This window comes from Pleurodeles waltl, chromosome 9 (genome assembly GCF_031143425.1).
Source record: "Pleurodeles waltl isolate 20211129_DDA chromosome 9, aPleWal1.hap1.20221129, whole genome shotgun sequence".
NCBI classification, from domain to species: domain Eukaryota; kingdom Metazoa; phylum Chordata; class Amphibia; order Caudata; family Salamandridae; genus Pleurodeles; species Pleurodeles waltl.
The window spans coordinates 38,967,560-38,989,433 of NC_090448.1; the positions used below are offsets into that span (position 1 = coordinate 38,967,560).

A 21,874-nucleotide genomic window follows, 5' to 3' on the forward strand; every position below is an offset into this window, starting at 1 on the left:
ATTTGTAAAGGATTGACAGCTGGTGCCCAGAGATTGTGTAGAACCCTACAGACGGTGCTAGTAAATGTCAGTGCGCTGCAGACCAAGGTTGTGTAGCCTCCAATTCACTTCGGCCTCTTTAATGCACCACCAGATACCCCCCTGCTACTTCATCACACTCTTGCAGGTTCCTGTGTTTTCCCTTTATTATGGTTTTTCTGTCTTTCTCTCGCTCAGTCTTTAAATTTTGTGTTTTTTCCCTCTTTTGCTCTCTGTAAATGTCTCATGCAGAATAATATGTACAGGTGGACCACACCGACTCAAAATAAGCACTGATTGTATTATAATCATTGTCACTGGAATTATGCAGCAGGAGAGGGTCAAATTATGCAGCAACGTTGAGTAAATTATGGGGTAAGAAAAGGCAAATTATGTGTCAGAATGCAGCACATTTAATATTAGTGTTACTTCATTATTTCATCATTTTTCAACTTGGTAACCCTGTATGGGCATTGGTTGCACCTTATTAGTACCAGTTTAAAAAACAAATATCACAATAAGCAACAAAAAGGTGACAAGTTCAGGTTTGCAAAGGGCCTTTCACTGCGCAGCAGCAGGTGTTGCTCCATTCTTAGTAACTATTGAACCATTTGAGCTATGAACAATTTTTCTTATTAAAATCTGCAGGTTATGCGGCAGATGATGGATTATGTGACAAATATGGCAAATATATAATAATGCAAAAATCGCCATACAGTCATATAATTAATGGAAAACTGTACTCCCTTCATAAAAACCTGTCTCTTTCCTTTTATGACTGTCTAGTGGTCACACACCTTTGTCTCCGATCAGCTCACCTCCACGGGTGAGCAGTCCTTGAATGTTAATAAATCGGCCCAGCCCAGTTGATTTGAGTCGAAAGCATATAGTAAAGCAGTCGGACGGGAGTGATAATGGGGGCTAGTTTTGTGTGCCCCTTCAGTGCACGTATGGGTGTCTAGCCCCCAGTGTCTTCTCTATCCATTTTGGCAGTGAGATGGTTAGATCACCAGCTTAGTTTATTATGTGGAAGAACTCACAAGTATCTGTGATTGTTAATTCTCTGGCATTTAACCCCATTGAGGGTCCAGTGTAGCCTTATGCCTGCTGCTGAGGGCTATACTGGTTGTTAAAGGCTCTGAACATGGGTTATAGGCCCAAACCGCAGGCTCAACACTCTCAGCATTCCAATGTTCTAATCTGTTTGTCTCCTGTAAACACATTATATGTGTCTTGTGAAGCAGTGCTTAATTAGTGGTTGTTGTTTCCGGTGCTGAGCACCAGCACTTATTTCTGAGGGCCGGCGCTTAGTTTTCTGTCTCAAGCATTTACTGCAAGCAAAAGACACGTGGGAAAGACAGAGGAAGAGAAAAACGAAAAAGAGTTAGAAAGGGGAAAAGAAGGAAGCTGCAAGAGTGAGCTGAAGGGGCAGGGAGTGGCTGTAAATGGACTGAAGAGTACCGGGGTGGCTTCAGCATTACGCTGCCTCAGTATTATGTGCTCGCACTTTTAATTGCAGCAGCCGCGTGTTTAAGAGGAGAGCTTTGAGCACCGGCACCTTTTTATTTACAAATTAAGCACTGTTGCAAAGACTGACAAAGGTGAAGTTGCTCTCCTCATGGCAGTATAATATCATGGGTCTGTTGCATGCTGAGTTTAATCCTATCAAGAAGCAAAATATCGGAGCGCAATTGAGAGAAAAAAGATGTCACTTTACCTAATTGCCAGGTAACAAGAGTAAAGATTGAATATCAGGGTGTGAGAGCACATCCTTGTCTCACCCATTCCCCTCACTCGTTCCCCTCGCACCCCGTGCATTGTTCTGAAATTTGGTTCAGCCCCGAGTATCCAAGTTAATTTTTCTTATAATGGTTCCTACTTCCTGCAGAGCCGAAATTCTCAGAAGTTTTCACCCCTCCTATATTACTATGGCTTTCTTGGGTGTTTTCATTGTGTCCGCAGAGGAAGATCTTAGCGGGACAACTTTTATCTGAGCTAAATGAGCTAATGCTGCTGAAATAGAGCTTAATAATCAACACGAAGTTTGATTACTTGGCGTTTGCTCTTGTGCACATATTTTTATAGGATCAGTGACAGAATATCCGGAATAGAACTATTGTGTGGATATAATATTGTGTCAAAAATATTGAGGACCAAAATATCGAGACAGTAAGTGCAAATAGATAAGTATAGATTTACTATTCTAAACTCCACATCGACATAGCTTGAAGATATATATATTGTCAAGAAACATATATGTGGAGTTATATATAGTAAAATTGTGCGTACCCATAGAAAATTACCTTCACAATGTTTTTGACCTCGATATTCTTATATTTCTGCTTCCAATAATCCGTCTAAACACCATTTTATGTGTAGCACAAGCTACCGAAAGGTACTCCAAACTATATCAACTGCTGGCAATGAACAATGCTGTGTTTGATTTATCGTAGACTATGACATCTCCTTTCAATACCCAACATTGAGTCTGCTGCTCTCCATTTCTACCAGCTGCCAACATTTGGTGGCTCTCTGATTTTGCATCTCATCAGTGCTTAGCTTTCACTGCCTCAGCTACCACCAGGGTTTGAGGACATTAAGGAACTTCTGTCATGGAAACCAAGTCATCATTGGAAGACAGCCCAGAAAAAATGTTTCTCTTCTAGGGTCCATGTGCAAAACAGCTGTAATATCGCAGGTTGAATTACCATTAGCGCCAGGCATGATCAATACTGGATGCAATATTATGTCGCATTGTGAAATTTGAAAATGATGAACAACCATGGACATCTGGGGTTTGCCCCTACTTTCTAAAGCTTTTCTCTTCATTTTAAGCCCTTTTTGGGGCTAAATTCTGTCTACTTTTCACTGTCAATATGGACTGTAAACATCTCATGGTTGTGGGTGTTTCCACGCAATCTATAATCCTATATCGAATGTAGTATTCTGTTTGCGCCAGATCTCTTCCAGTCTTCCTGGTGCTCCATGAAAGCAGCTTACAAGTGGTCGGTGCACTCACCAGGTTTGCAGCCAGAGAAAGCATGTGCGTGTCAAGAAAGACAAGTGTGATTTCCCTATGATAGAAGAGCAGTCTGACCTAGCTACTTACCAAGCCTCCATCCTTTCCCCAACTAGTTCTTCCATTTCAGTGACTTTGCTTTGTATTGATCGGTGCAGGTCAAAGTAGTGGGAAGATGTTCTGACTGTTGTAGGGTAGCTATTGCTCTGCTTGCCAAGGTCCTGTTGGAATGTGACATAAACAAATATTTACACAAAGCGATAAATATTAGGAGTCAAAATAACTAAACTAAATTCTCAAAACGTTAGTAGCCACTTCTCCTGTATGGAAATTTAATTTGGAACTGATAAAGCTTGATTAAGTAAAATGACCATTCTTTCTTAAATTAAATTATAATCATGGTCAATACTCACAGATAGCATTCTATAAAACGGCCAACAGCATAATGTTTTAAGAAAAAGCGGGGTGATGATAATGGGAGCTCAAATTTGGCTTTGGCTATTAACAGGTAAGTCTAGAGTTGTGCAGGCCACAGTTTCTGCTATGAGGGGGATGCCAAATATCTGTGAGAGGTGGTGGGAAGAGCAGAGTTCCAGCTACACATGTAACTATGCACAGCATGTGTAACCTTTCATTTACATAACACTTAAGTACTACCTTTTATACAGTGCTTACTATTTATATAATTGAGAATGATCTGTAAACTTCGCACTTGTATAGCGCACTACTCACGCATTAGGGTCTCAAGGCGCTGTACGCATACCGCTGTGGAACCCCTCCTGGCTTTTCCCTGAGGCGCCCACTCCTTGGCAACCCCCAGGGTGAAGCCAGGCATCCAAGCGCTGTCAGGGCCGTTGTGGAGATTAAGCAAGCAATTGCCCAGAGTTACAGAGTGGGACCCATTAATTAGATTAGGCACCGAGGCGAGAATGATCTGGTCCAAGGGAATTGAGCCCAAGACCCGCCGAGGTGGGAATTGAACCCTGGTCCCCGGCCAGATCTCTGCATCAGGGTCTGATGCTCTAACCATTGTGCCACACTTCTCCTCTTGTAGAGGTTTGAGTTGCAGGCATTTAATTCTTCTCTTGAAAAATTAGATGAAGCATTTTTAGGAGTTTGTGTGAGTGGAATAGGAGGGGACAGATGACTTTCCTTTCGTTAACCAACTACACCTTTGTTAGCTCTCACAGGACTAAATGCAACATGTGATAAAGGGCCTGATTTAGTGTGTGGTAGGCATTACTTTGTTGGTCACTGAGGCGGAGAACATTAGGGCTTCCACCCTGATGAGCGGAAGACTACCACATTTAGAAATCACTGTCGGCCAAGCGGCGATCTCTGAACATTCACAGGATCCACTGCCGTGGTGAATCCTGTGAAGGCACTGAAAGTTTGTTGTGCAGACCCTTTTTTGTCAGCCATGCACAAGTAGGGTAACAAACCCCCCCCGCAGCCTCTGCAGTACGGTGGGGGGTGCCCGAGCTCCAGAGGGGCCCATCCGCACAGCACCTGGCCTGAGTGAGGCTGGGGGTCATCTCTATGTTCTTTGCGGGGGGCCCTCTCCACTTTTGTTACACCCGTGCCGTGCACCAAGCGTGTTTGCTTTTCAGAAACAAACTCCCAAAGTGTTGGTTTGTGAAAAACCAAAAAAACCTAATGACCCCCTGCACGCTGGGCGTTTTCTCTGAAAGTCCAGCGGCTCATTATTTTTTTCTGTTTGTGCCCGCCAGGATATCAGACCGCCCTCACTCCGACAGTCGCCACTCCATCGGCCCGTCAGACTATGTTACTGACAGCAAAGGTACCGCAGTAAAGCGCCTAACTCCGACCAAAGCGGGAGCCCAGAGGTTTTGGTGGACAGGGCACTGTCGGTACCATGTCCACCAAACACTAAATCAGACCATGAATGTTTAAGTGAACAGTGAACTGTTGTTGTTATGTTGCTTCTGAACTATACATGCCATTGATAGCTAGAGAGTAACCCAGATCTTGTTAACCCAAACCTGACAAGGGTTCGCTGGGTCTGTGCCCCAATACTCAGTACAGTCTGATGAACTATACTTGAAACTGCGCAGCTTGGGGTCAAGGAATACGCTTGCTAATCATGAGCCAACATTCTGGGTGACAGCACATGTTTCAGTGTAGTAATTAAGTGTGAGCAAATTTTTTATTATGCTGGAGTAATCAGAGTAATTTCGGTAATTTTGGGTCACTTTTGTGACCCAAAATTACTTGAAATTAAATGATTACATCAGTTTGCGCAACTTGGGGTAATTTGGGGCAAAAATGCCTGCCCAAGAGCACATCAGAAGAGTGTGTGTGGCTGCCGGCTGCTGCTGTTCCTGATCTGCTGCAGTTAGTGCAATTTTTTTCTTAGCACACAATACATACTCTGGTTGATTTTGGACTCAAGAGTGCATTTCGCGCTAAGAAAAAAAACAGTAAATGCATGGTTACATTTGTTGCATAATTCTGCGTAATCTGTCAAATTTTTGTTGTTTTTTCACATAATAGCGCTACAGCAAATGACATGAGTTGAACAAATCCTAATGGAAATCTAGCACAGCGACAGCTCATCCATTAAGGCCTTACTCCCTACCAAATTTTCTCTTACCGCCTTTCTACTTGTTTTTTTAGGCCAAAGAAATTCCCGGCGTTAAGATCTTCCGTTCCTCAGCCAATCTCCATTATGCTAATGCTGACCTCTATGCCGAGGCACTAAAGGCTAAGGTAAGAGAATAAGGTTAGTAGTGTCATTTAATGTCTTTTCGACAAGCCTCTCAAGTAAGCATCTGCCCCTCACCCCAATTAAGAGCAGCACGACATGCTACCGCTAGGACGATTTGATGCATGCCTGCTTCGACCATAGTCTTGAAGAAGCCTATTGTGTGTTCAAAACTGCTTTCTCTTGTATAGGGAAGGATCCCAGAGTTCTTTAGAATAAGGTGTGTGGCCTTATTTTTATGCGCTCTCCTCGCCTTAGAAAAGGATGCTTGCATTGATAAAGCTAAATTATTACTCTTCGCTCTGCATATTGTACAACCTTTTGTAATACATATATTTTACTAAAGGCACATTTCAAAGAAATATTCTTTTTTTTTAAACATATTATTTTTATTGAAAAGAAAATGTTGATGAACAATGTATTTCTGTAGAGGTCATGGCTATGCAAATCCAAGAGTGATGTTCATTATTTGATATCCTCCTTCCCCCCAAAAAGATTGTATGACAATACAATGTATGCCGTTACCATGCATGGTAAGCATAATAAGGCAAATTACTAACGATCCACCCCAATCCCTAAAATTACCCTTACCTCCCTTTACCACTACCTAACCCTAAACCTTAAAATTACCTATACTTCCCTTTACCACTACCCACCTCGAAACACTAAACTTAATATATTTTTCTTTTTCAGGGGTAAACCCACCCAAGTGCCCTTTTTAAAATTGACTCCTAGCCTTTCTTTTCCACTACCCACCCCATACCCTAAAATTACTTTAACACCCAAACTCTCGACAGGATGGCTGCTGCCGTAGTGGTGACCACCCCGCCAGACCTATTAGCAGTTTCCAAACATCAGCCTAGGGGGAAACAGGCAGCAGTATTCTCTCCAGCTCGAAATCGAGCTATTGGTAATGCTGTTGCCTTCAGATTGTCCCAGCACAGTGAACATTGCTAGAGTGCTGGGCAGGGGGACCCCTGCACTGCCCATGCCAAGTGCATGGCATGGGCCCCCTGCACTTGTTCGCTGCATGCAACGCTGCCCTGGCGGATTGCAACCTCCACCCACCGTCAACCTGTCGGGATCACCGATCTTAATGTGGCGGTCGGACCGCCAGTGCCGCGGCAGTCCTGACCGCCACCGCAAGGCTGGTGATCTTAAGTCCACCAGCCTCATAATGAGACCCTTAGTCTTAGCTCCCGTTTGGTGGGAGATTTGAAAATGCTCAAGCCAGACAGGACCGAACACGTTTACCTGCCCACTGTAGTGCTGGCAGGGAAACTAGTGTGTCCCGGGGGTGGGTTCCCAACATTTGTAAGGGCATCTCTAGTTCGCGAGTGGTGGTTTAGTCTAATAGTGTAAAAGATTCAGAATTATTATGTTACTGGGCATATGGCAATAGGAATCCCCTGTGATAGAAATTCAAGCAGCAGTTTCCATATCAATTCAAATTTCTTGTGGAGGCCAGTAAGTTAGTTTGACAATCATTCCATTGCTAGAACGTGCCCACAGTGACAGGCATAAGTGAGTTATTGACGGAGGGCTTTCTTTTTCCATTTGGCTACCAATGCTGATTTGGCAGCTCCCAAGCAGTTCCAGATCAATATTTTGTGAGCTTTAGTTTGATATTTTAAGACAGAGATCTGAAGGCAAGTAATACAGAAGCAACATTGTTGGGAGTGGGTAACCTAAAATAGTTTTCAAAGCAGCTCCAATTCTAATCCAAAATGGTTTAATTTGCAGGCAATCCCACTAAATGTGTTTACAGTTGCTACCATTTCACAACCTCTCCAGCAGTTATCAGTAATCAGAGGGTGGAATTTTCAAGATCTAGATGGATATAGATATCAACCATGCACCACTTTATAGTGGGCTTCTCTTTCCAGTATACTGTGTGAACTTTTCCCAATATATCTTTAAAAAGTATCCCAGTCCTCTAAAGGCATTAGGCCTCAAGTGGCTGCTGGCCTAATAGCTGAGTGAAGAAGCCAGTGGGATCTCCGTTGTGCATAACAAAAGCACTCAGTTTATTTTAAATTCAATTTCTGTTTGCAGGCTGGAAAAAAAAGAATATCCAGGGCTAAAAACAGACCAGAAATGGTTTAAAAAATCCCAATCTTCCATGTGTCAAAGGGGCACTGGGAGCAGTGCTGGGGTGAAAGATGGGTTATAATCGATTAATGTATTAAGAAACTGAAATATAACTACCCCTTTTTAACTTGTGGGATGGTCTCATACCACCAAAGTTTTCGTGTGGGTGTGAGTGTACTCATGTAAACATTTGGTGGCCAATTTGCTTTAGGCTTCCACTACAGATCCCATATCACTTGACTGGCAAACGCTCGATCCAAGTGATTCAAAGAGACGAATCGGCTAGAATTCTTAGCTGGGCAGCCTTCAAGTATAGAGGGAAGTCCATGAGTGCCAAACCTCCCTCCAGCTTCTGTAATCACCGTATTTGGATCCCAGTCTCGATCTGTGACCCTTCCAAGTGAAGCAGAATGTCATACATTTTAAAGCAGCAGGGACATCTTGATAGACTTGGATTGGAATTGCTTCAAATGAATAAAGAACTCTCAGCAATACATTCATTTTAAATGTATTGATTCTGCCTAGCTATGATAGGAAAACCGATGACCATTGAAAATTGATGGCCATCGAAAGAAGTCCTCCTGTAGCGTCCGCTGCAACTTGGGATAATCCTTTATTATTCGAGTTTGTAACGATTTAGTCGCGAATCAGATCATCATCATGCATTTTTTCTTTAAGGATGCATATTCTCAGTCAGTATTTCGTTTTTTCATTGTTTGTACTCTCAATCCTTGTTTGCTTTCTGAATTTGCTTTGATGGGGGTCACCATTGCTTTTGTTTTTCCACATAAGTTCATCACTTACCAAATCAGAAGTGAAGAGCCAAAAGCTGATTAATGAAATGCTGCAGCAGTCATCTGAAAAGTTTATTTTCCCCTATTTCCTGTAGTAAAAATGTGTACCTATTATTAGCTACACAAACATTTGGGGAAAGACGGACCATGCATTTCAAGTACATGACTATCCCCACCTCCTAGTACAGCTTTTTGTATTTGATTATAAACTCATAATGTTTAAAAACATATGGAATGTAACAAAAAATTATTTTTTTCATTGGTGAATGTATCATCATCGACAGTTGCTAAAAAGTACTCCTTTCACTCTTGACATTGTGCACAAGGACCACATATAGAAGTAAGGAACAGTCGGAAAGGTTGACGTGCAGCCATGTTTGTAAGCTGCAAACATTAAATGTGTGGTGAATAGTGGTTTCCAATATAGGTTGACGCTTCTGTTGACAAATGTATTTAACTCACTATCTTCACGAGAGCAATGGTTTTGCAATACTGAGTACTACGTAAGTTCAATGCTGTGCGCATGAACAAGAATAGTAATCGTCCCTGGGCAGTGCTCTAGCGTGGCACACGATGCACACTATGATGATCATTTCATCAAGCGCTTCCTGATCACGCGTGAAGATGCGTGACATTATCACACAGTTCTCTCATGTCTCCCTAGGCTCTTCCTTGAGCAGCATTGAGGCGAGAGCGCAGGAACGTGCTAATGCAGGTGGAGCATTGTCCAGTTGCTTGAGAGGTACAGTAAATGTGTAGGCCTTTGCCTGTCTGAGTCAAGATACTTCTAACTTGTAGCTCTGAATGTTGCTTCAAGAACAGCATGAAACAAACCAGTTTCCTTCCTATCAAAAGTGCCAAAAGCTCCCAAGACTCTGATCAATAAAGCTGGCTAAGAGGAGGGACTTGGGATAGGAATATCAAAGAAGGTACACAAGAGACTTTTTTGGGTTGTAGGCACCTGACTCATCCCATTAAATGGAGGCTCTTTTGGGTGTTATGCGGTATCTCACTAGTGATGGCTCTTTTGTGCCCAACAGAACCCAAGACTACTGTTACTCTCTGCTCTTACATCAATTTCAGCTGCACGTACTTTTTTCTTTTACTTGGATTTCACACAAATGATAACATTCTACAGAAACTGAAAATACCCAATAACCACTCTAGCAACAGGTGCATTATAGTAAATGCTCAATGTATCAATAGCACAGTACCTTTACCTTGTAAGAGCCAAGAGAATCATTGTGAGACTGGTTTTGTTTTGATGTCCTATACACAGTTGTTAAAGCTCCACACCTTGAGGCACTGAACAGAAACAAGGGTTCACGTAGAATTTGTCTGTACCCTGCAAAGGCCCAAGAGACAGTTGTTACACCATAACTCAGTAGGAGAGGCAGAGTTCCAGGACATAGGTGCAAGGGGCAGTTTAAGAATCCAACTGTAGCTTCACAAGCCAAACAAATCTAACTTTTCCTAGCTAATCACTAACCCGGGGCACCTGAGGACAGCATTGCAAGTGGTTGAAGAGTTCCAAAAACATAAGGAGATTCTTCAAGTGACACTGCAGAGGAAGTTCCAAGATGTACGACATGCAAAAAACATCTGAGCAGATGAACTCAGTGTCCAGCTTGAAGATTGTCTCAACTGCAGAGCCAGGAGCACAGGTGCAGAGCAGAGCCCAAGCAGAGGCGGCTTCTTATAAACACGGAAGAAAGCCAGGCACCTGGACATGCCCTAGGAGTGGCTGGGATCCTCAAAACCTGCATTAGATCCTCATATCCTGGGATCCTTGAATCCTGCAGTAGATCATCAAATCCAACTGTTGCACGCCCCTCAGATGCGGCATACTGTCCTGCGTACCACATGGGGACCGAACCGAACAGGCTGAACTGGAGATGGGGGTTGGGGAGGTCACAGCTGGCAGCAGACACATTGGAGCCACAATCGTGGGTGGCAGTACCCTGAGCAAGGGTTGTAAGGGGCAGTACCAGAGGTGGAAGGGAGTCAGGACCTGTGGCAAGCCATGACAATACCTAATTGAATTTTGTTTCTTACCTTACGAGTTCTTTCTAGGGTACTGGTTGTCGCAGTCTGTAACAGACATTCCTCATCTCCTCGGCTGGTTCCCGATCCATGACTAAACTTAAACTTACACACCACAATGTGTCACCTTTGCCATTTCTTTTTTATGTGGGTGAGCAGGTTCATCGATATACATGTGTCAGTAATTTCTAAAGCTCCACCCATTGGTAAAGGGATGAAATATTCCTTTTATTAAGAACATCAGTAACATACAACCAATTTCCTCTCTGGCCCAGTTTCAGTTTACATTTGCAATCAAACAACAACCTTCCAGAATTCCACTGGCTCCTTGTTTAACATGTGAGAACAGGAACACAACACCAGAGGCTCCAGGACAAAATTAATTAAAATTGCCATTTTTCTGCCACACGCCTACAATTGTTGTAGAAAAAGGTATCCATTAAAACAAATGTCAGGAATATAGTAAGTTATCTGTGACATGTATCCTAGCCTTAAAAAAACACATAGGATCAGTAGTCAAGGTCAGATTTCTTCAAATGAATATCTCCTTTTTTTTTTTAAATATGTTTTTATTGTTTTATCAGCCATGTGGCAACATTTAAATGAAATACAAAAGGTTACATTATGTTCAACATACAGTATACATGTAATTTTTACTTATGCACATTCTGTAAATCCAGTGTGAATGTACCAGTACCCGAGTTGGGTTCTGAGAGTTGTGTTTCTACATACAAGGTGTATTCAACGTGTGCGTAGTAATTAAAAAAAAAAAAAAATATATATATATATAGAGAAAGAGAATAAGATAGGAGCTGAGGCAGTTCCGGAGGGCCTAGACCAAGGGGGAGGGTGGGGGGGGGGGGGGGAGAGGGGCCAGCAGGGGAGGGAGGAGGGCCCAGGCACAGGGGGAGAGCCAGCCGCCGCGGGGGCGGGAGGCACACCACTCGGCCCATGCACAGCGATTACGTGTTCATCAGTACGACAACGCTCCATCCACGCACAGCCGAGTCGCCCCCAAGCCACAGGGGACCAGCCCGCTGCTAGCCGTGGGGCGCCGTACGGCACACTAGTAAGGACCAACAGGATACAAAGTCCTACATCCCCAGTGTCCGCCGGAGCCCGTCAGGACTCCGATGATGCACCTTGGGGCACCTACGAGGGGCATTACAGTGTTATATTGGTTCACCATTTTTTTTTTTTTTTCTCCGCTCTTACTCCACCACCCCGTATTTCTCAGTCGGTCTATGTGGTACTGTTTTACTGTAATCATTGATGTGATATCCACTATCTCCTGCTCATCTGTCTAGGGGGGGCGTTCATCGTCTTTGTTTTCTGCGGCTGTCAAGAATAAGTTCCATACCTCTAGGCCTTTAACTAATATACCCTTATCCAATAAATTCTGTAGTGTTTGTGTTTCTGCTTTGGTCCATCGTATTACCTCTTCTCGCCACAGGGCAATACTAGGAGTGCCAGGGGCTTTCCACTTCATGGCAATGAGGCGTCTATACAGCACCAAAGCCAGGGCAATGCATTTATATGTGCGTTTGCGTTTCTTGGGGTGGGGTGTTATGCCCAACAGGCATACCTCAGGAGTAGGGGATAGTTCGGTGTTTGTCCATTCGGCAAGTAACGTTACTATCTCTATCCATGTGTTCCGGATCGAAGGGTATTCCCATGTCATGTGGTAGAAAGTGGCCTCTTCTGTGTCACATCTAGGGCATGTTTGCGGTGATCGGGGAAACATGCGTGTTATGCGGTGTGGTGATAGGTAAGTCTGATGCACATAATTAAACTGTGTGTATCAGAAGCGGGGGTTACGTGAGACCTCGCGAGTCATTTTCATTGCTTTTTCCCATGCATTGGGGGATAGTGATTCCGGTAGCACACGGTCCCATTTATTTTTCGCTTGTTCCTGTTTGTGTTCCGCTTGGGTTGTGAGGATGTTGTATATGTTCGATATATTTGATGGAGTATTCGTGGTCCCAAGCAGCTCATGGAGCAGAGGGGAGACATCTGGTTCTAAGTTGCCCTTTTTCCAGTATTCTCGCATTACCTGCCTGACTGCTCCATAAGCTATAAATCCTCCCCTGCCCAGTGCGTGCCTGTCGGCTAGTGCCTCATAGGTTTGAAGTTGTCCCCCCTGGTAAATATCTCCCAATGTATGTATGCCCCTGTTACCCCATGCATTCAGGCCCACCTTGGCTGCTATTTGTGCTAATGTCGGGTGAGCCAGTAGTGGGATCCTCGGTGAGTATTGCGGATCTTTTGCGTTTTGCAAAGCGTATCGGCCCCAGGCCCAATGCGCGGTATACAGCAGCACGTTGTTAGTGTGTGCTGGATCGGTTCGATTCATGAGGTATTGCATTATTTCTGTGCCGCCAAGTTCTAGCGACACTCTCTGTGTTTCGGCCCCAGTTGGATTACTGACCCATGTAGATATCCATTGTATCTGGGCAGCTGCGTAGTATGCTTCAAATCTTGGAGCGCCCAGTCCCCCCAGCCTGAGCGGCTGGAGCACTTTTGATAAAGCAACGCGTCTGCGACCATTGCCCCATATTAGATCCGTTAGCAAGCTATTCAGTAGCCTAAAAAAGGAGCTCGGGAGTATCAAGGGCAATGCCATAAAGTAATACAGTAGACGGGGTAGTACTATCATCTTTGCTATTGCCACTCTACCCATAGGGGATAGTGGGAGTGAGCACCAGAAGGGTAAAGAACCCCTTGTTGATCTGATCACTTGGCCAAGGTTACCATCCCTAAGGTCTTGATTGTTGTGGTATATATTCACACCTAAATTTTTAAATGTTGTGTAACACCATTTCAGGCCACTCAGGCCCGTTAGTGTTCTCGATGCTTCAGGGATCGGGCGCATAGGGAGTATGCAGGATTTTGTCCAATTCACTGTTAACCCTGCCACCAAGCTAAATTTTTCCAGGAGTTCCAACAGGCCCGGTAGGGTTCCCGTGTGGTCTCGTAGGAAGATCAGCGCATCATCCGCATATAATGATACTATCTGATGTGTCTAGCCGTCCAGTATGCCCCATGCGGGGGCCATTGTGCGAAGGCGAGCGGCCAGCGGTTCAATCGCCAGTGCAAATAACAGTGGGGACAGCGGGCATCCCTGTCTAGTACCTCTACTAATGTTGAATTTTTCGGATATCGTGACGCCCGTCTTAACCCTGGCTGTTGGGTCAGTGTATAGTATTTTCACCCAGCTAATGTACACTTGCCCGAAACCCATCCGTTTGAGTGTCTCTGTTAAGAAAGGCCAACCTAGTGTATCAAACGCCTTTTCTATGTCCAATGAGACTGCAACCTGTTGATTGCCCTCTACCGGGGAGTTTCTCATTAGACGGAGCAAATTCCTGACGTTGTGGAATGTGTTGCGGCCGGGTATAAAGCCTGCTTGGTCTTGATGTACCAGCTCTGATATATATGGGAGCAGGCGATTAGCTAGTATTTTGCCAAGTAACTTACAATCTGTGTTTAGTAATGATAATGGCCTGTATGAGCGGACGTCCAAAGGGTCACGGCCTGCCTTAGGTAATACTGCTATCAACGCCTCACGGCATGATTCAGGAAGTATGCCTAATTCCAAGGCTTCCTCCAGCATTGCCAAGTATGGGGCCAAAATTTGCGGCTGAAACGTACTATAGTATTCTATGGGTATACCATCGCTGCCGGGAGCTTTGCCGTGTGTTAACTGCTGCAATGCTCGTTGGATTTCAGCCATCTCTATTGTGCTATCTAGTTCTGTAGTTTGAGCGACGGTCAGGTGGCCCATAGTGACTCCGTCGAAGAAGCTGTTTAAATGGGCATTGGTGGGAGGAGGGCGTGCCTGATACAACGAGCTATAGTACTCTTTGAACGTGTTATTTATCTCTGCCTGTGTATTAACTATCTGGCCTGATTCCAGTCGGATAGCGCCTATGGGGGTGTTACGACGTTCGTTTTTTATAAGCCACGCTAATAATTTACCGGATCTGTCGCCCTCCGCGTGTGTACGGGCCATGTGATGACGATAATCAAAGTGTCTAAGGCGGTTATCTGACTCGGTCCATTTGGAGCGCATGTTAGTAAGCGTTTTCAATGTTATGGAACCTTTAGCGAATTCGCCTTCAGCTACCTGAATTTCTTGTTCTAATACTCGGAGTTCGCGTGTCAGTGTTTGCCGCACTCCTACTGTGGTTGCAATGCATGCCCCTCTTATGACTGTCTTGTGTGCATCCCATTCGATGGCCCTTGAGCTGGCCGTCCCTTCGTTCGATGTGAAATATGCTGAGATTTGTGTAGCGATATCCTTCCTAAAAGGGGGGTCTTGTAGTAGGTGCGTTTGTAATCGCCAAGTGGGAATACATGAACGAGGTCTGCCCCATCTTATTTGCACTATGAGTGGGCAGTGATCTGATATTACCCTGGCGGAATACTCCGCTCTCGTTATTTTAGGTGTTAGGTTCTGTGAGGTGAGGATGAGGTCTATTCGGGTATGTAATAGGTGTACTGGGGAGTAATAGGAGTACACTTTTTCGTGTGGGTGCAAGTGCCTCCATATGTCAATTAGTCGACGTTCTTCCATCCATGTGTCCAGTATTTGGGCGTTTTTCATTGTTTGGGCGGTCGAGAGCGGGGGGTGCGATCTATCCTTGTCTATGTGTGGGACACAGTTCATGTCCCCCCCCCCATATACATGATGCGGTTAGGTCGTTGGTTAATTGTGATGCCTTGTTTTGTAAAAATTCACCTTGTTTAATATTGGGGACATATAGTCCATTTATCGTAAGTTCCTCCCCATCCAGCAGCCTCCTCAATTGTATAAACCTGCCCTCCTTGTCTCTTGTGCTGTGTTGTACTGTGTAAGGGACAGACGGCGCTATCCAGATCAGTACCCCTCTGGCGAAGGAGGAGTCGCCAGCACTATATATTGAGCCCAACCAGCTCTTTTCTAGTCGGGCAGCCTCTGTGGGTGTGATGTGCGTTTCCTGTAGTATTGCTATATGTATGTGATGTCGTTTTAGGAACGCGTGTATTCTGTGACGTTTATTAATCCCGGCCATGCCCTTAACATTCCAAGTCATGAGATTATAACTGGGTTCCTTATTCATTGTGTTGTGCCGAGGTGCAGGGAACTACCTGCGCTGCGCCCGGCGCCCGGCGCCCCCCCCCCCCCATACTGCCCCCACCGCCCCGCCCACGGCCCCCCACCTCCGCCCCGCAAGCCCCGATAAGTGAGGAGTAAGCCCATAGTGGACTGAAGATAGAAGAAAGAGAGATAGATGTAACAGCAAAAAGGATATGGCGGACTGAATGCGTCCGTTAAGTAGAATGGCACAACCGGTGCCTAAAAAGTCTTCCAAGGGTATCGGGTCCATTCGGATACCGTTCAGGTATAGGGGGTCGTGGGTTCCTTGATGTCGGGCCTTTGGATGGCCCACCTACAGGATATTTCAAGTTTCTACAGTTCCATTTGCCTTGCGCAGCTTTCGGTGAGTCAGTTATAGGTACTCGTGTTAATGGCAGTCACTCGCCGTGGAGCTCGGTGGTAGCGGCCCGGTGCCGGTGGCCCGCGACACCCCAGTCGCCGCCGCCAGCGAAGGGGGGCCAAAAATGCCAAATCTACATGTTTAAAGTTCGTCCGCCGATCGCGGTGTGAGTTCCGGGCCCGCCAGCAACGGTGAGGGGGATGGACTCATATCTCCTCCATGTGAGGCAGAGTCATTGGTGTCCGTTTCGCTCCCGGCATTCAGCGCCCCGCGGGCGAATGAGTTTGTGTCTTTTATTTGCGCACGCTCCAATACCATTTGCGCTTTTGTGGGGCGGGAGGATGTTTTGGTGTTTTTCTTCTTTTTCTTCCTGGAGTTAGCGGTAGTCCATTCTTCGGATACTGTGTCTTCCTTGGCCGGGTCGGCCAATCCTTTAGCATGGATCCATGTCCATGCATCTTCAGGGGTGGGAAACATTAGGGTTTTCTCGTCCATGACGATGCGTAGTCGCGCTGGGAACATGAGAGAGTAAGTGATGCCTTTTTCACGTAGCAACTGCTTAACCTTGTTATACGCAATTCTCCTACTTTGTACCTCCATTGTGTAATCGGGGTAGGCAGTTATTCTGTTGTTCTCGAGCATGATCTGGTCAGACGTTCTGAAGTGCTGAAGGACAAAGTCTCTGTCCCTATAATTTAGGAAGCGAGCTATTAGAGGTCGGGGTGGCGCTCCCGGTCTAGGCGGCCTGCCCGGTATTCTGTGTGCCCTTTCGATCACTGGTGTTGTGTTGGGATGCTGCTCTTTAAAAATGTTCCTCAGCCAGGTCTCCATGAACTCCTCTGTCTTAGGTTGCTCGATTCTTTCTGGGATTCCAAGGAATCTGATGTTGTTACGTCTGGAGCGTCCTTCAGCTTCCTCTGCCCTGCGTTGTAGTAGTGTTATATCTAGTTCCATTTTTTGCATTTTATTTCTCATTTCTACTACTTCTGGCTGGATAGTTTCTAGTGTCTTTTCAGTGTCGTGAACCCTTCCAGTTAATTTGCGGTGGTCGGCCCGCAGCAATGAGACCTCCTGCACTGCAGCGTCAATTTTCCCTTCTAGCGAGGATTTAGTGTCCATTATAGCTTGCATAATTTTATCGAATTGTAGGGAGTGCGTGCGTAATGTTTCATTCAGTTGTAGCTGTGTGAGCGATTGCGTTTCTGCTTGGCTAGACGGTTGGGGAGGGTCTCCTTCTCCTGTGGACCCCGTTTTGGGGTGTTTTGGTTTGACCATGATTTCCCTGTTGTCCTGTGCCAGTTCGTTACTTCAGGATTGCCGGGTGGCCGCCCACCAGGAGCAACCGCTCACGTCTTCGGATTTCCCTCGGCGCGTTTCCAGTTCTTTTAGACTGCAGTACAGGGGGGAGTTGCATGCATCCGTTTTGATATTAGTGTCTGTTTTAGTTTCTCCGTTTTCTTGCTCCGTTTTATAGTTTTGAGCCCAGTCCGGTGCCCAGCCGATCCACGCCGCGCGGCAGTCGCCGCTCCCGGTGACCAGCAGGACCCGGTTGGGTCCGCTGATATGCGTGGTACCCCTCGTCAGGGGGTGACAGCCCGGAATTCAATGCTCCCAGAGATTCCCAAGTTGCAAACACTGATGATACCGTTAGTGATGCCAGTGGACTGGTCTGGAACGTCGCAGTCCCGCGAGGCGCAGCCCGCCAGGAGCACTAGTTCTGTCAGGGAGCCACAATATCACCCCCAGCTCCCGAGTCAGCGGGGCCTGGGTGCCCAACTCAATGCCGGTTCGGCGGTATGTCCAGGATGTGAGGAGTTCACTGTACGAGTGAGGCAGTTGGTGTGTCTGCTTAGCTTTCCTTTATGTTATGACTGCCGTGGGCCAACGGCAAGGGAGCAGGCCGGGAGCGCGCGGGTCGACAAGGATCCAGGGCAACGTCGCGCGCCCACCCAGCCGGTAAAATCAGGGGTGGTGTCTCCCACACCCCTATTCCACTGTTGTCCACTACGTACGGGGAGATCCCTAGAGGGAGAGAGCAATCTCCCCACACACACCGCGACTCGAGTTATGCCGCCGATAGAGGTGCAGCACTACGGCGCTCCGATAAGCGTGGACGCCCAGGGCTCAGCAGGTGGATTCCTGAATATTCTCATCGGACAGCGTTAGCCCGGCGGCCAGGCGCAGTCCTAGGGGCCCCAGCACAATTGGGCCGCGCCTGTGTTAATTGCAATGTTCCAGCACGATGGGGGGCCACAGCGAGTGACTCAAATGCCATCCGGTAGATATTTGTAAAGCTGGTGGCGTATTTACATAAATGCCATGCAGGCCGCGGGGTCCCGGTTCGGCCGCGGTCCGCCGAGCAACGCCACGCCCGGCACCTCGGCAGGCCCGACACAGCAGAAACAGCTCCAGTCCGGGCGATGGGCCGCGCCCACTCCCTCCTCCGCGGCGCGTCCCGCAGGACGGGGATCGCTCTGTGCTCCGGCTCCCCCAGTCTCCCGAGGGGCCCTGCCGAGAAGCGCCGAGCGCTAAAGGCCCAGGGGAGGAGCCGGCCCGAGGCCCCGAGAAGCTGACCTACCAGCCGCGGCCGCTGGCTCCGACACTGCAGGCCGCCAGCTCCTCCTCGGCGGTCGAGGGGTCCCCGGCTTCGCAGAGAGGATCACTGCCTCGGCCAGTGATCCTGAGTAGTCGAGTAGACGGCGCCCGCCTTAAAGAGGGTGGTGGGCGCCGTTTTCAGGATGTAAATGTGGGCCAGGCACGGAGCTGCAGTTTTATCCTGCCGCTCCGGTAGCCATGTTGGCCACGTCCCCCCAAATGAATATCTCCTTAATTAAATTATTCCATAGAGGTTGGTGTGTCTCACAAAAAGGCCTCTGTCTGCCTTAAAGCAGGTAAAAATGCTGCCACCAGTCTTATTTACTTTATTCTAAAATATAGGGTACCACCATACAATGCAAAAGCTTAAATTGGTTCCTGAGCAACTTCAGAATCTCATTCAAAGCTCCATGCCTCACCTACAAAATGCATGGAAGGCTCAGCCCTCCTATGGGCAGGAAAAATATTACTACCCCGCCTGTAACCCATGCTCCAACCAAGATAATCTCTTGGTGGTACCCAGAATGAAAGAGGAGAGGATAGTCGCCCCGCTATCACTGATCCCTGTTTCTGCATTTCCCATTCAGCCTACATCCGCAATGCACCCAGCTGAATGTCTCTTTGGAAAAAATTAAAAACTCCTATTTTGACTACCTGCACCAGCCTTGCATGTTATCCTTCTAACCTGGACCTTGCCACCTTACCCAGCCACACAACTCCATTCTGTTAACATCTCTGCACATGCTTTGCACTCACTGGGATTTACAAGTAATGTAATGCATTGTGTTGTATGCAGTACAAGTGTAAATAGCTAAATAACTCTCAAAAGGCCTGATCCACATGTAGCTTTCCGGTAGACGCTTTCTTGGCCTCTATGGAGCATTAGAATATCACCATTTATAGAGACTAAGCAGATTCATGGCAGAAACAGCAAAGAGACATATGGGGCAAAGTATTAATCAATTTACCATATGTTTGTCTGGAGGAAAGTGGGAAAAGCCAGGATGGACCTGCATATCAACGTTGTATGTTGACAGACTTTGGTTATTCGTGGTTTTTCTGTGGTAAAACATGGATGACTGTGGTTTACCCTTTTTAACATGGGTTTGTCCAGGACATGGTGTTGCTTGTCACTACAAATTCCCCTTGTTCTCCACCGAGGCCCAGTGCAGGGAATTAACTAGGCATGAATATATTTCACAACACAAATAGAAGACATACCCTTACAAAAATTGCCAAGAGAATTGTGACCCCATTTAAAGTACGCTGGCCAGTCTGTATGTCCCACAATGTCAGCGCAGGTCCTGCCTCATGCTGCTTTCCTTGTTGTAGACCAACCCTCCCCCAACCGGCAGTAGATCACCCATCATACTTAGAGAGCCCCACTTGCCTGGCAGAAATCAAAGTCTTGAGTGTGTCTGCCAGTGCGGTAGGTGCACTTAAGTCTTCTGCCATGTTTTTTCTGGCCTTTTCTGCATTTATTTTGTTTTTCACAAACTGAATCCCAAGGTGGGAGTTTGTTTGTGAGAATCAAAATAGCACTGACGCTATTGCGCAGTGAAGCACAAGTCGCTTGCCTGCCTGGACCCGCAATGCCTGCCATGGCTGACCTAGGTAGGAGAACGCCTCTGATGATCGTCTCAGCCTCCCTACAGTGGGATGCGCATCACTTTATCGTGGTGGCCCTCTGTTTTCAAAAGCAGAACCTGCTGATGTTTTGCCCTTAGAAACCCTGTGGTTCCCCTGATTCCAAATGAGGCAGGAAACCCTAGAGTTTGCTGAGATTGGAGCATGGCCAATATGTGTTCCTTCTATGTCAAACTCTAAATGAGGTTCTTGATCTTCACCTATAGGCCACGTGGCCCACAGTAGGACAAGTTGAGAGATTACAAAGCACTCAAACTATGCCTTGATTTGATCTCTCTTTCTCATCCTCAGTGTGGGTTTGGCGTTGAAGAACTGATCGAGCAGAAGAAGAAGGCTGTAAAGAAACTAAAGAAGGCCCAGGAGAAAGCAGAGCAGCAAGCCAAAAAAGAGCAGAAGAAGATGGAGAAGGAGCACAGTCTGAAAAAGGTGAGTGCTGTTGGTGCCTGAGATTCTGAGGCCGCTGCTTGTTTCACATTGTATGTGTTCACCGGGATTATAAGCCAAGCACAGAGAGGTGATTGAACATGCATTCTGCGCCATTGATACAAAAACAATACTGTGCTACTGGTGTCCATACTACTTGTTAGTAACAGCACTGATGCTGTTACTAGTACATACAAAAGAACAACCCAATAGGCCCTTGTAGGCTTGGGTAATACCGTACAAGTGCAAATAACGACAAGGGATTTATTTATGTACAAACTTTTTTAAACTAATTAATTAAATATTTAGATGTCCTGAAGTGACATCAGATCAGAATTCAATAGTTACTTGACACAGTAGAAATAAACAAACAAATTGACACAGCAGGTGTATAAATGAATAAACTTGTATTTCAAGATAATATCATCTAGAGAGTAGACCCAATGGAGCACATCTCTGGAATTAATTCTTCGCAGGTGTCTATTGTTTACGCTGATTGTGAGCCTTGGATCCCTGTTGGCGACAGCCTCATGATATTCTGCAAGTGGGTTGCCTTTAATTCTATCATAAGTAGACAATGTCTATGTATCTTTAGATCTAGATTGTGAATCCCTATTATTCCATTTTTTATATTATCTTGTCTTGAAATACAAGTTAATTTCTACACCTGCTGTGCCAATTTATACTGTGTCAAGCAACTAATGAATTCAGTTCTGTTGTTACTTCTGGACATCTGAAATATTTAATTAGTTTAGAAAAGTTTATGAATAAATAAATCCATTGTCTGCATTTTCACTTCTCTTTCTTTTATGTTACGTGTTACTATGTCATCTTTTAGTAAATTGAACCTACCACCAGATATACACCTCATCCTCATGGAAGCAGTTACACCATCACCGACTCTAGCTTTCATCCTCTCTGTAGCTCATAGTATTTGAATCGTTGCAACAGTGTCTTTGCCCTAATATACCGATGCACTGAAGTTTTAAAGTAGCGGTGTTAATGTGGGGATAACCTCCTAGACATGACTTGGAACACA

General features: G+C 45.9%; 1 protein-coding gene across 6 annotated transcripts in view; it reads left to right on the plus strand.

The window, feature by feature from the left end:
• Positions 1–21,874, plus strand: part of LOC138258904 (solute carrier family 26 member 6-like) — a 201,260-nt gene that overhangs the window by 141,649 nt on the left and 37,737 nt on the right. For all 6 annotated transcript variants that reach the window (XM_069206223.1, XM_069206226.1, XM_069206220.1 and 3 more), the window contains exons 15-16: positions 5,675–5,767; positions 20,704–20,838. In XM_069206223.1, coding sequence (XP_069062324.1) covers positions 5,675–5,767; positions 20,704–20,838 — 228 coding nt within the window. The remainder of the gene's footprint in view (positions 1–5,674; positions 5,768–20,703; positions 20,839–21,874) is intronic.